Below are 15,287 nucleotides of genomic sequence, written 5' to 3' on the forward strand. Positions count from 1 at the left end.
TAGATCCTAAAAAGTATGCAAACCCCTACCTGGTGACTATCTCTAAAAATAAAAAGAAACTAGTACTCTGAAAGACAGTGCAATAGGAATCATATTAAAAATTTTTTTATTTTTATTTTTTATTTGACAGGTAGAGTTATAGACAGTGAGAAAGAGACAGAGAGAAAGGTCTTCCTTTCGTTGGTGCACTCCCCAAATGGCCGCCACAGCCAGCGCTGCACCGATCCGAAGCCAGGAGCCAGGTGCTTCTTCCTGGTCTCCCATGCGGGTGCAGGAGCCCAAACACTTGGGCCATCCTCCACTGCCTTCCCGGGCTATAGTAGAGAGCTGGACTGGAAGAGATGCAACCGGGACCAGAACCTGGCACCCGGGTTTACCCACTACGTCATGGCACCCGACCCTTATAGTTTTTTTTAAATGCATGTTCTTACTTCCAGACTGTAACATGTTACCAAAGCACTACATACTTCTTTTCCTTACAGCACTTTTTACCCTTGAAATTATTTATCTTAAATTTTCTCAATATTTATCTCAAGATTTATTTATTTCAGTACACCAATAGATTAAGTTCCAAATTTTATTACAGTATGAATGATATGAGGGATGTCTTTCAAGTTCAATATCTTGAAACCTGTAAATGCTGTTGCTTTTTGGGGGGGGGGGGTACATTTGGTTTTTTGTTGTTGATTTGCTTTGGAAATAGTTTTTTGCAGATATAATCAAGTTAAGGTGAGGTTGTCCTAAATTAAGGTGGGCCCAAATATGACTGGTAATCTTATAAGAAAAAAAAAATTTGGGATGCACAGACCCAGGGAGAGAATGCCACTAAAAATGAAGGCGGAGATCTGAATAATCCATGTACAAGCGAAGGAAGGCCAAGAGAAGACAGCAATCACCAAAAGCTCAGAAGAACCAAGAAAGAAAATTCCTCTGTAGTCTGAAGAGAGAGGATAGTACTGCCAGCACCTTGATTTAGAACTTGGATCGTCCAAACATGGAGAAGATAAATTTGTTACTTAAAGCCACCAAGTTTTGTTTCTTCATTTCAGCAGCCCTCAGAAACTAATACATAAGATATTCATACAGTAAAAGGTGTGTGGTTTCATAAAAGGAACATAGTTAAGACTGCATTAAGACAAATGCTACCAGAAATAATTAGCTACAGATGGATGGCCCATGACTGAGCTTTGGGAATAGTCAAAGTGTGAAACCACCCACTGTGAAAGAACAATAACTAAAACAGAGACAAATAAAAAAATGCCTTAGGAAGTCATGTCAATGTTATAAAATGTAAGCATGTTAAGCAGATACGCAAATTCCAAAGGCACATATATGGTGGCTTGTCTCTGGGTGAATTACAAAGTGCTAATCATCTAGGAAACAGAGTATCACCAGGACTTCCACTACGAACCTTCCACTTCAGAACCTTCTTGTCTAATTCCAAATAAAGTATATTTTTAATTCCATATCTAAGTCTGCCTTACATCTATAATAAGGGCTAATGTAAACTTTCATAATAAGCTCAACAAAATGGATTTTGTTTTGTTTTGTTTTTTAGCCATATATCTGGTAAAGCCCTTTCAAAGTACAGTGATCATGCTAAGTTGAAGTAATACCAAGTGAATACAGAGATGCTTATCTAAGAGTATTAGAACTCACCCCTATTGAGATTTTCCCTTTATTAATTTCTTTAATGACCGAAGAAAGGAGACCGTTTTCTTTTCCGTATACTCACCTCCCAAAATAAAAAATACTCAATTCTAATGACCCACTAATTACAAGAAAACAAGAGTTATTTTTAAGGTTTCTATCCTAGTTAAAGTGTCATGCAAGTGAGATCCTTGTGAAGGTGGTTCTGTGTCATCATTTTGATAGTCACATGAACAAACACAGGTGTTAAAATGACATGGAACTAGGCACACACATTGTACTCAAGTTGATTTTCTTGTTCTTTTTTTTTTTTTTTTTTTTTTTTGACAGGCAGAGTAGACAGTGAGAGAGACAGAGAGAGAGAGAAAGGTCTTCCTTCCATTGGTTTACCTCCCAGTGGCCGCTGCGGCCGGCGCACCGCGCTGATCCGAAGCCAGGAGCCAGGGGCTTCTCCTGGTCTCCCATGCGGGTGCAGGGCCCAAGGACTTGGGCCATCCTCCACTGCACTCCCAGGCCACAGCAGAGAGCTGGGTCTTGATATCATACTATAATCAAGTAAAATTATACTGAAGGAGAACTGGGTTAAAGGCACACGCAGGACCTTTCCACACTACTATTGCAACTTTCTATGAATCTAAAATTATTCCAAAATAAAACTTTTACAAAAGGATTCTGGGGCAAAAAAAATGACTGGTATATGTTAAGTGCTAAGCTTTACTTACTATGATATGATCTATATCAAAACATGTGTATGATAAAAACAAAATAAAATTTTATGAAGAAAAATATAGCCAGCTATCACAAAAAAGTTTAAAGGGGATACACTATTTTAAATGAAATTATCAGTTACTACATATAATATATAATAAGCAATCATTGATTGATGATGACTTGAAAGTGTCAGAGTCATCTTGACACTTACATTTTACTTTGCCTTGTATTAAAACCTAATTAGGGGCCAGTGCTGTGGCGTGGCAGGTAAAAGCTTCCATCTGTGAGGCCAGCATTCCCTATGGCCTGGTTCAAGTTCTAGCTGTTCCACTTCAGATCCAGCTCTCTACCAGAAAAGCAGCAGAAGATGGCCCAAGTGCTTGAGCCCCTGCACCCATGTGTGAGACCCAGAAGAAGCTCCTGACTCCTGGCTTCAGATCCGCTCAGCTCCAGTCCTTGTGGCCATTTTTGAGAGTGAACCAGCAAATGGAAGATCTCTTTCATTCTGTCTCTCTCTCCTACCCTCTCAACTCTAACTCTGCCTTTCAAATAAATAAATAAATCTTTCTAAAAAAATTCATTTATATTTCTAAGTCACACAACTTAAAAGCAGGGAGTGGTTCTAAAGCATTGTGAAGTGCCAAGAGAATTCATTTGGCATTTGAAAAATAATAATACAGCAATAATCTACACAGGAATGTAATGAATATTCATTTGATGACTATCACTGGTTCTCTTCCAAAAAAGGCACAGAGATTTCTTGAAGGAATTAAAAAAGTGCCTTGCGAGTATGTTAGATGACTAAGAGCAAATCATTCACCATGTACATATATATGTTTTTAAATTTTATGGCATCGGTTAATATTAACGCTATGTCATGATTTTTAGCAAAATCCACCAATATTTTATATAGTTAATCTTTCCCTTTTGTAAGAACATAAGAAAGAAAGCATTTTTTCCAATTCTGAAAAAAAAAGATATAAAATATAATTGGCATTACATAAACAGGAACTCAAAAAAAGATTCTTGAAATAACTGTCATACATGTATGCACATGTATAAAACTTAACCTAGTTAAATTAAATGTTTCTAATTTAAACACTTATACATTCTATGTACAGAAAGTAACACATCCATCTTACCCCATAGCAATGAATAATAAACCTCTAAATCTCTACCAAATCTCACTTTCGTATTACCTGATAGTTATCACTGACAAACACATTCAAGGGTGACAGGACAAGTTGTAGCATAGTTTCTCTAAATCCTTTTTTCATCTCAAAACATAGTCTTTCCAAGAAAGCTGTAGGACACTCAGGACCATCTGTAGTTCCATGCTATCATCAAGCAAAATACCATAATTAGGATACAGAAAAATTGAAGAGTAAGGAAGTACAGGAAACAGAAATTACATTTTAATGTGATTAAGAGATTTTGATCTTTCAAAAGGAGAAACACTGCTTGCTTATAAAATAGGTATTTTGCAATGTCCAAGAAAGGGTATTAGCTGCACTAATCCAATACAAGGTACATGACATGGAGTTAGTATGCAGCACAATGTTGTAGGGTCACCTCCTCCTTATTTGGCCCTGCTCCAAATTTCTGAGTTCTGGAGGCAGTATAATCTTATTCCTGGTCAGCACCAGGAATAGGTGAAAGGGGTATCCTCATAATGAATCACAATATTTAGCTAGATCCAAACCTTTAGCAAAATTCAACCTCCAGGGTCAAGACAGAAATTTGATTTTGGAATAGGTCTACCATAAGGCCCTAAAGTGGACTCAGGTCTGGAGAAAAATGCTAAGAAAATGTAAAACAAAATATTTATCAGACTAAGAATAAACCCCAACAACTCAATATCATGACAAAATATCCTAAAATTACACGAACAGCACAGAGGAAATAATATAAAAGAAAAATAATAACATTACCAGTGGTCAAATACTATAAAGAAAACAAGTTATCTTTAGTAAAAGGATAAATTTAACTTAGTTCTTGAATCTGAATTTTTTTCCTTTATAAGTATGCATATGCATAGGTACACAGGTATACTTCCTATGCTAGGTGGACGACGTAATAACACAGCAGACTATTTTGATATGTAAACACTTACAACAGGAAGACGCCCATGAACTTTGTACAAATTAACAAGTACTGTAATATCCCAAGGACGCAATGTAAGTGGATGAATTGACTTGGCTGAACTTTCATTTTCCTTTTTGTCATTTTCCATTCCAACAGCAGTCCACCCAGAGCTGGATGATGTTGACAGTGACAAAACAGGACTTGAAATAACCTCTTCAAAATCCATATACATGTCATCTTCTCCAAAGTAGTTTTCCTAAAAACATTTAAAAAAAAATAGCCATAAGAAGAAATAGGAAATGGATTCTTACCTATGACCTCAAAATCTGTACACTACATGTCTGTCTAACTTACTGGAATCAACGATAACCATCAGGTCTCTTTCTTCAAGCTGAAAAAATACAAATGTATGGATCCTTTAAAAAGTTCATGCAAAATGAATATACTGAAAAAACTATGGGCCAGCACGGTGGCTCACTTGGCTAATCCTCCGCCTGTGGCGCCGGCACCCCGGGTTCTAGTTCTAGTTGGGGCACCAGATTCTGTCCCGGTTGCTCCTCTTCCAGTCCAGCTCTGTGATGTGGCCCAGGAATGCAGTGGAGATGGCCCAGGTCTTTGGGCCCTGCACTCGCATGGGAGACCAGGAAGAAGCATCTGGTTCCTAGCTTCGGATCGGCGCAGCACACCGGCCATAGCGGCCATTTAGGGGGTGAACCAACGGAAGGAAGACCTTTCTCTCTGTCTCTCTCTAACTCTGCCTGTCAAAAACAAAACAAAGCAAAACAAAACTATGTAGGTATTTCAAAAATTTTTACACCAAAATAAACATTTTTAATGACTTTCTACTTTCTCAAATTCCAAACCTAGAACTAAACGTACATTTATTTTGGTGCTAAAAAATCTTGAAATTCATGTATACAAGTAAGCATATTTAAGATACACATAAGCTACTTAGCAAATAAATATTTTGTAGCAAAAAATGCAAAAAGTTTCAGAAGTTTATGGTAAACTTTCAAGATACCACCCCTCGTTATAACAAGATCTTAGAATTTTGGTCCTTGAAGAGATCTTCAACAGTTTGTATGGTTCAGTAGTTTTCAATCTTCACTTCTCAAAATTCTGAGGTAATGCCCAGGGAAATCCTTTAGGGGAAGCAAACTGACTAGCTGAAATATCAATGTGGCTAAATCCAGCTATATAATCCAGTTGGAATATTTACCAGAAATATCTGAACAGCTTTAATGACAATGTCCAATTTTGGTTACTAATAAAAGTCTGTTATCAATAGTTATCAAACTTTCTTTCAGGAATGAGCACTTGACAAAGCTATAAAGATGCTACCTGAGATACCTTCATCACGTATCAGAATACCTGGTTTAGAGTCCTGGCTCCACTTTTTATTCCAGTTTCCTACTAATGTGCTTCCTGAAAGGCAGCAGGTGATGGCTCAAGTGCTTAGATCCCTGACACCCATGTGGGAGATCAGAACTGTATTCCGGGCTCCTAATTTTGACCCAGTTCAGTCCCTGCTGTTGCAGGCATTTGGGAAATGAACCAACAAATGGAAATCTCTATCTCTGTCTCTCTGCCTTTCCAACAAATAACTTTTTTAAATTAAAAACAAATTTCCTTTCTTTAAAAACATTTTGATTAATTTATTTGAAAGACAGAGTTATAGAGAGTGGGAGATACAGAGAGAGACAGAGAGTTCTTCCATCCACTGGCTCATTCCCCCAAATGGTTGCAACAGTCAGGCCCGGGCCAGGAGCTTCATCTAAGTCTTCCCACGTGGGCACAGAGGCCCAAGGATTTGGGCCATCTTTGGCTGCTTTCCCAGACACATTAGCATGGAGCTGTCTAGAAAATGGAGCAGCCAGGACTCCAACCAGTACCCTTTTGGGAAGCTAGCATTGCAGGCAGTGGGGCTTAATCTGCTATACCACAATGCTGGCTCCCCAACTTCCTTTCACATAGCTTATCCTGGTTTTTGTATGCAGAAGTGTTTCAATTATTAATATTCTGATTTCTTTGGTATCAAAATTTAAATATGGTTTTAAATCAAATTCTATGTTTTTCATTAATTCCCAATTTAGATTTTGCCTATTTGATCTATGACTTAGTATATAAGAGTTAAATATTTCTATTAACAATTTTAACTGCATTTATTAAATGTTAGAACTAAGTAAATATTGGTAAATTTTGCAGTTTGGTTATTGACAAATTTATTTTCTGGCTAGGCTGATGGACATCAGGCTAATATCTTTTCATAGGAAAACATGTGTAAGAGCTTAATGTCTTACCATTAATTGAGGAAATAATACTCATATTAAAATCCCAAATCCACTGACCCACCAAATCAGTACTCTTCCCTCGATTCACTATTGCTGATAATCTGTAAACATTATAGACTCAACTTGAAATTTGCTTAAAATCTTGAAAATTGGCCTTACAGTCCTGAAACACAGACAAATTCAACAAAAATATATAGGTAAATAAACATAGGGTTATAGGGTCAGGTGCTCTGGTGTAGAAGGTTAAGCCTCTGGCTGCAGTGCCAGCATCTATATGGGTGTTGGTTTGAGTCCTGTGTTAGCTTTCAATATACTAACATTTGTCAACAAAATCAGTTACCATCACTTATTAGGCTAATATTAAATAAGACTAGTCTATAAAACATTTCTTTAAAATGTTTTTCTTGTAGTTTCTTTCATTCTCCTACAACATTTAATCTTAAAAGAATACAGATTCCTAAAAGTCATCACAATCAAGAGGAAAAATATTTTCTTGGATCTAATGTTCAATTTGTTGCTAACCCACTCTCCACCTAATTATCTATAACAGGAATAACATATCAAATCATTAGTGAATGCTGAATGCCCAATATAGTAAATGACATTTATTAATCTTTATTAAATGTGTTAATGACCATCTTATTGAAGTTACAAAATGTCAGGAGTCTTAAAAACTTAATACATTTGTACTTACTGAATATTACCAACAAAATGTACTTTTAAAGTTGTAATTCCCATTAAAAACTAGTCTGAAGTTTAATGCTGGGTATCTGATTTAAGTGTTTTTCTTTATAAAATGTGTGCTATGATTGGAGTATTTATCCCCTAGAACTCATGTTGGAGTTTAGTCCCCAAAATATTATGTTAATTAGGTACTAAAAGGATGGAAACTTAATCCAATTCTGGTGTTCAGAGGTGAAGTGTTTGGGAAGTAGTTAGATTGGAATGGGTTACTTAGAGTAGAGACCAAGGTCTGAATCCTGGCAGCTATATAAGGGATGAGGAAGGGTGGGAGAGATGCACAGATACCATGTAGATATACAGACAAAAGCATTCCATTTCTCTTGCCATGTAATATCTTGCGCCATCCAGGACTCTGCCAGCAAGAACACCATCACCAGAAGCAAAATCAATGGAACTTGCTCAATCCTGAACTGTGAACTTCCTGAACCATAAGCTAAAATACACCTCTTTCCTTTATAAAGTTAGGCTGACTCAGGTATACTGATGAAAAGTTGAATAGTATAATATGTAAATTCATTCATTAAGATTAATTTATTAAGTACACACACACACACACACACACATTCATACACACAATACCAAAAGGTTAAGTGGTAACATATTATGACAAGCTATTATTGTATTTTAACATTAATACATGTATGTAAATATTTATAAACACAAATAAAACTTCCATTTCCATTTTACAGTAGAGGTATACAAAATTAATCTTTAAAAAATCATTGGCAGCCAGCACTGTGGCATAACAGATAAAGCCACTGCCCTTAGTGCCAGCATCCCATATGGGCACCAGTTGGACTCCCAGCTGCTCCACTCTTATCCATGTCTCTGCTATGACCTGGGAAAGCCACAGAAAATGGCCCAAGTCCATGGGTCCCTGCACCCACATGGGAGACCTGGAAGAAACTCCTGGCTCCTGGCTATGGATTGGCTCGGCTCCAACCACTGCAACCATCTGAGGAGCGAACCAGTGGATTAAAGACCTCCCTACCCCCCGCCTCTCTGTAACTCTGACTTTAAATTAAAGACAAATATATCTTTAAAAAAATCATTGGTATATATGGCATGAATATTTTCATTTGTAAGATTTGCAGCATGTTTGAATTCAATAATAAACTGCATTTTCAATTTACCTTGGAGTTCTATGATATTTTACAAAGATATTTTGTTATATGAATGTCAAGTAACCTACTTCACGTAATAAGAGACTGTCATGTTTTTCTGCAGCTAAAAATTTATACTTATCCACTAATACTCACTGCTTAAAATAGAAAAAAAAATTGTCAACATTGTTAAAAGATAATAGCTAATAAACTCAGAGAAGCAGGAAAAAAATCTACAAGTTCTCTGTTTCCAAGTTACGCTTTTTTAAAAAAAGGAAAATTAATAGCCAAGCTTCTATTTAAAATTATTAAAACAATTTTTTGAAATAAGCACAGCAAATGTGCTACTTATATCCTTAACCCACAGTTACTATTTGCTACCATTGACATGCTTCCCTTCTTCCAGTAACAAAAAATGTAATCAGTAAGTCAATTTAGAAAACATAAATGGTGCTGCTATCCAACCTACATTCATAACAGAAGAAATGACACGAAGTTTCAGCATTACTAAAATGATTTGGGGGCTAACAAAGCTGTTATTCTATCCACATCTGCTAAAGAACTATTTCCATAAAACGTCCTCATAAATTTAAATGCATGTTTAATACATATCCTTCTTAGAATTCTGTGCAATTTTATCAGACCAAGTTCCCTTTATGAGTTTTGAAAATCAGTTTTCATATTCAGTCAAACAAGTAAAAAACAAATTTTTTTCTAGCATATCCTTTGTGATTTCTTGAAGTTTAATTTTGATAACTAAGAAAATACATTTCAGTAATGTGAATTTTCACATTCCCTTAATTTTCTTTTTCTTGTATACATATAAACATAAAAAATTTCATATATATACTATACATGTATATGTAATATCTAAGTTGCAAAAAAGTTTTAAAGTTCTAACACTGATATTAAATAGAATATAAATTATGCATTAACATGAACAAAAAGTATAAAGAGGTATTTAAGATAGATAATATCGCTATATCAATATAACATGAGGCTTTCTGCTGGACAAAAATCGGGAACTGAATGAGTTATATGTATCTTTTATTAGAGGAAGCACTAGGAGCCAGTGCTGTGGCACAGCAGGTTAAAGCCCTGGCTTGAAGCACTGGCATCCCATATGGGGACCAGTTCTAGTCCTGGATGCTCCTCTTCCAATCCAGTTCTCTGCTATGGCCTGGGAAAGCAGTGGAGGATGGCCCAAATCCTTGGGCCCCTGCACCCACATGGGAGACCCGGAAGAAACTCTTTTCTTCTGGTTTCAGACTGGCACAGCTCTGGCCGTTGCAGCCATCTGGGGAGTGAACCAGTGGATGGAAGACCTCTCTCTCTATCTCTACCTCTCTCTGTAACTCTGTCTTTCAAATAAATAAAATAAATCTTTAAAAAAAAATAAGAGGAAGCACTGAATTATTGAGTTAGACAACTTTTTTGCCTACCATGTTTTAGATATATTTAATAAATGTGTCAAAACATGAAATTTTAAAATTTGCTGCCATAGATATTTTATACAATTTCTAAGTTCATTACATGAATGCAAATACTAATATGTTCTAAAGTGCAACCAAGCTTTTGACACTACTGAAGTGTTGTTGTTGGGTGCCGGCCCTGTGGCACAGAGGGCTGGGCCTCCGCCTGCGGTGTCAGCATCCCATATGGGCACCAGTTTGAGACCTGACTGCTCCACTTCCAATCTGGCTCCCTGCTAATGGCCTGAGAAAGCAGAGGGAAAAGGAAGAGGGTTCAAGTGCTTGGGCTCCTGCACCCACATGGAGGACGCAGAAGAGGCTCCTGGCATTAGACAGCCCCAGCCCCAGCCATTGTGGCCATTTGGGGAGTGACTCAGCAGATGGAAGACTTCTCTCTCTCTGTCTGTAACTCTGCCTCTCAAATAAATCTTTAAAAAAAAATGTTGCTATATAATCTTTAGTACACCAAAAAGTCTAAATTAAAAAATAACAAAGTATCAACAAAGGCTATGTCAGTAAAGATGAATTTATAAAATAGTCCAAAAGGAAGGCATAAACTTTTTTCTCTTTAGAAACTACACTGTTTGTTGTTAGTCCTCTTATTTTTGATGTATACACATTACTATAAAACTTAAAATAATTGAGGATTGAAGTCACATAGTAATACATAAATCTACCTCTCTAGTAATATTCAAACACTGTTATTACATCACTATAACTGCTTCTGTCCCTAAATGAATCATTACTTGCACTTAATTAGAATCAAATTCAGCCTCTTCAGGGAGACAAGAAGTTGAAAATTGCATTTTAGATCCCTAAATGTTAATCACATGCAATCCCAAGAAAAAAAGTAACTGGGAGAAATATCCAAAGAATATTTTCAGTTAAATGGTGGTCACAAAAAAGGAAAAAATGTTTATATGTGTGTGTATTTTCTCCTCTTTCAATATTTACTCATTTAGGAATCCCTCTTAAAATGCCAGGGGAAGAAAAGGTAACCAACAGAAACTCTAGGTCTCCACAAACAGTAACTACATTATCCCATGCATTTTGATTTCACGCTACCTCATCTGATGCTTTATGCTTTTTGCTAACTCAGATATAGAGATTTTATGTACCCTCCAAACCCAGAAGAGCCAACACTTCCTCCAGAGAGCCTTCACTAACTGTTTTTCCTGACCAACTCTAGTCATCCTGCTCCCTCCCCAGAATCACACCCATCAGTGTACAGTATGGGATTGTTTGTTACCTAAAGATGCAAAATCCAAGTACCTGCAGCTGTGAAACTGCAAAAATAAGCACCATAAAACATTAGTCCTAAGCAAATATCCTTCCCATTGGTTATTCCATTGCTCCTAATGCTAATGTTTTGACAAATAATTGCTCTTTTATTATCAGAGATAGTAAATATCCAATGAAAATCAAAAGCAAAATGAATTTGCAAAATCCTACAAAATTGCAAGTTCATGAAGTTGCTGAAGGTGATATCGGAAAACAAATCACAGGCAAATCTATCACGGATTAGCAAAGGCATGGAAGGATTAGGTTGTCATCATAAAATAAATAAGATTTATTTGAGGACTTTTTAAAGGCATAATTTGAATATTAAGAGAATAAAAAGGATCTCTAGAAAACTGATGAAATCCTCAAATATTTTCCAAAAGTCATCACAACCATGCGACAGACCTCAACCTAAAACGCTATCATACCATTATAATCATACAACTTCAATGGAATAATTATAACAAAATGAATCAACAACTGGTTTATTCTTTATTCTAAGAAGTAATGCATATGCACTTAGAACCAAATTTGGCAGACTCTTGCTTCAATTTTTAAAATAAAGTTCCAAACAAATAGTTCTCATTATTTATAATGAAATCTTCCCATCCTTATTAACAGATTTACTTGATGTAAAGTCTTCCTGGTACCAATTATGCTCAGATAACATACAGTACTTCTTTTGCTGCATTAATTATAATTTGTCAAAATCTATTTATCTTTCGGCTGGTGCCACGGCTCACTAGGCTAATCTTCCGCCTGCAGCGCCGGCACCCCGGGTTCTAGTCCCGGTCGGGGCGCCGGATTCTGTCCCGGTTGCCCCTTTTCCAGGCCAGCTCTCTGATGTGGCCCAGGAAGGCAGTGGAGGATGGCCCAGGTCCTTGGACCCTGCACCCGCATGGGAGACCAGGAGGAAGCACAAGGCTCCTGGCTTCAGATCAGCATGGCGCGCCGGCTGTAGCAGCCACTTGGGGGAGTGAACCAATGGAAAAAGGAAGACCTTTCTCTCTGTCTGTCTCTGTCTAACTCTGCCTGTCAAAAAAAAAAATCTATTTATCTTTCTAGCTGTGTCTCGAGCTGATCTTCTTGAGAAAGATGCTATCTCTAGCAACTACTACCATTCCTGGAACAACAACAACAAAAAAAAGAACTGAAGAGTACTATTTTTAATAAAGAATTATTTAACTGAGTTTAGAACTGTAAGTCCAATCAACATATATAATACAGCCTCAACACTGAATCATCCAACTGCTATTTCAGATATTCTTGATTTTCGGTTAGATTTTAACTACTTTGCCTATGTTTAAAATATGGAAATTCCCTTTAAAATCATACCTTTATACACAAAAAAGCATTTAGCAGAGGTCCATAAAGAGTTATTTGAGAATCTGGAGAAAGTTCCATTTCTACATGAAGTTTATCAGGTGGAAGTTCTGAGGGATCAACAGGAGGACGTGAAGATGTAGAAGGAGAAGAAACAACTCTGTCTGATGTTTTTTGGGATGGCCTTAAGACAGATAGCATTGTTTCTTCCATTTCTGACACTGTCAAATTTTGAGGAAAAAAAAAAAAGCAAAGATTAATGTTTGAGGGGAAAAGAAAATGATCTCTTAGAAAATCATCACGGAAACATTCACTAAGAAATTTTACTTTGCAAATATGAAATCAACTAATTCTGAAATATCCATGATACATAACAAAACAAACCTGAAAAACCATAATTAAGATAGCAAATAAAGAATAGACTTCAATGAACTGTGGAAAGAAAAAACATAAATCATATTGCACAAAATCATGAAAAATTCCTGTTAATACAAGTAACATGCTCACTGAGTTCCTGCAATATACAATTGTGTCACAGTTAGGACGCAACTATATTTGGGCATTAAGCTACAAAGTTGTTTCTATGTAAGTAGCTGTTTATGTGTAAAAAATTTTTAAGTAATTTAGTATAACATTATCAAGCCACCATATATAGGAACAACTATGAAAACTATTCTCTGAAACTGAATTCACTAAAATAGAAAGAAAACATCACTAATTTTTCAGACTCAAATAAAAAGGCAAATTACATTCAGAAAATTATAAATTATATGATAGTTGTCAAAATACATTAAAGAAATTAATGTTTCACAAAATTAAGCACCCTAAATATGCAGATTCAACAGTGATTGCTCAAGTAACTGTGTTCCTGTGATCCATGAAAGAGACCTAGTTTGAGTTCCTGGCTCCTGCCTTTGGTTTCAGCCCAGTTCCACTTGTTGATAGCATTTTGGGAGTGAACTAGAGGATGGGAGTTCTCTCAGCCTGTCTTTCTTTCTGTCTGTGACTCACAAACTTTAAAAAGACTTTTAAAAATAGTAAGATGTCACAGAGTTATAGTAAGGATTAAATGAGATACTGTAACTCAGGAAACAGCTTGGTCCAATATTTAATACAGAGTAAATATGCAATAGAAATCTACTACAACTAAAGTCAAATACTTAAAAGATTAAAAATGTACACAATTAAAAGAATAAATGCATTTCCAAACAGCAGCTGTTTCAAAGTTAAATTAAAACACTTACATGATTGTTTTAGCTGTTCATCGGCTTTTTGTGGATAAATTGGATGCCATGTATAATCAATTGTAAGCATGACACTTGGAACAGTCCAGCATTCAACCCAGCCAGCCCTTTGAAGAAGAAATGAGTTTCTCGTCAGATACTTATTCCTTTAATTGTACACAGATGCTAGTTACAGATAATCAAGCTTTATTATGGTTCTTTGAAAGAATAATGTAAACTTTTCCCAGTATCAAGGTATCAATAATTTCTCTATACGTAAGCACATTTATATCACTGATGCGTATGTACTCACTTCTCCTGAGTAATGTTGCGCCATTTTGGTCTCACTGTTTTCTGGCCACTTTGACACTCAGCAGGAATACCAGTTTCATGAATGACTTTACTTGGATGGCAATTCTTTACCAGCATGAATAGTGAGTATTTACTAGGGTGGCAATCGGGTAGAAACAAATGAAGATCAACATCTTCTCCCTTAAAAAAAAAAAAAATTCTAATAATACAAGGTTATAAAATTGGAATCTAAATGTGTTAACCTATTATTTACAGCCAAGCCAATATACAAAAATTTTGAAAATAAATTTGGAAGGAAAAAACACATTTTATATACCATATTTTACATTTCATAGTTAGGTAAAAAAGAAATGGTCTAAGATTTTACCAACTACAATTAAATGCAGACTGAAAATAAAGAAAAATTCTGCTGTTCTACTGAACAACAGGATGACTATAGATAGTGATAATATACTGTATATTTCTAGAAAATTATTTTGAACATTTTTACTATAAATAACTGTTAAAATGTTTGAGTAAATAGGTATGTTCATGCTGACTTGACATCATATAGTACCCTAAAATATGTATAATTTTAGAAAGCTTCTATTTGTTCTCATTTTGTAATTTGAAAGGAAGAGAGAGAGAGATATGAAGAGATGTTCCATCTACCATTTCATTCCCAAAATGCCCACAGCAGCCAGGGCCAGGTCAGGCCAAAGTGAGGGGCTGAAAAATCAATCCTCCTTTGTGGGTGGCAGAAATTCAAGCACCCAAGCTATCACCTCTTGCTTCCCATAGTGCACATTAGCAGGATGCTGGATTAGAAGCAGAGGCTTTCAAATAAAACAAAGGTTCTGTGGTTTTTCCTTGAATTCACAGTAATAATTAGGAATCAGGTGTCAGCACTGTGGTACACTAGATGAAGCCATGGCCAGCAACACTGGCAGCCCATATGAGAGTGCTAGCTCAAGTTCTGACTATTCTACTTCTGATCCAACTTCCTACTAATGTGCCTGGGAAAACAGGAGAAGACGGCCCAAGTACTTGGGTCCCTGCCACCCATGTGGGAGACCCAGATGGAGTTCCTGGTTCCTGGCTTCAGCCTGGCTG

At 36.3% G+C, this 15,287-nt stretch overlaps 1 protein-coding gene across 18 annotated transcripts in view; it reads right to left on the minus strand.

Annotated features, from left to right (window-relative positions):
* The window catches only part of BLTP1 (bridge-like lipid transfer protein family member 1), a 243,901-nt gene that overhangs the window by 146,062 nt on the left and 82,552 nt on the right, over positions 1-15,287 (minus strand). For all 18 annotated transcript variants that reach the window (XM_008267929.4, XM_070047638.1, XM_070047636.1 and 15 more), the window contains 5 exons: positions 14,197-14,375; positions 13,905-14,011; positions 12,673-12,881; positions 4,475-4,702; positions 3,561-3,698 (listed from right to left, as the gene is read on the minus strand). In XM_008267929.4, coding sequence (XP_008266151.3) covers positions 3,561-3,698; positions 4,475-4,702; positions 12,673-12,881; positions 13,905-14,011; positions 14,197-14,375 — 861 coding nt within the window. The remainder of the gene's footprint in view (positions 1-3,560; positions 3,699-4,474; positions 4,703-12,672; positions 12,882-13,904; positions 14,012-14,196; positions 14,376-15,287) is intronic.

Source organism: Oryctolagus cuniculus, chromosome 8 (assembly GCF_964237555.1).
Source record: "Oryctolagus cuniculus chromosome 8, mOryCun1.1, whole genome shotgun sequence".
Taxonomy (NCBI): Eukaryota; Metazoa; Chordata; class Mammalia; order Lagomorpha; family Leporidae; genus Oryctolagus; species Oryctolagus cuniculus.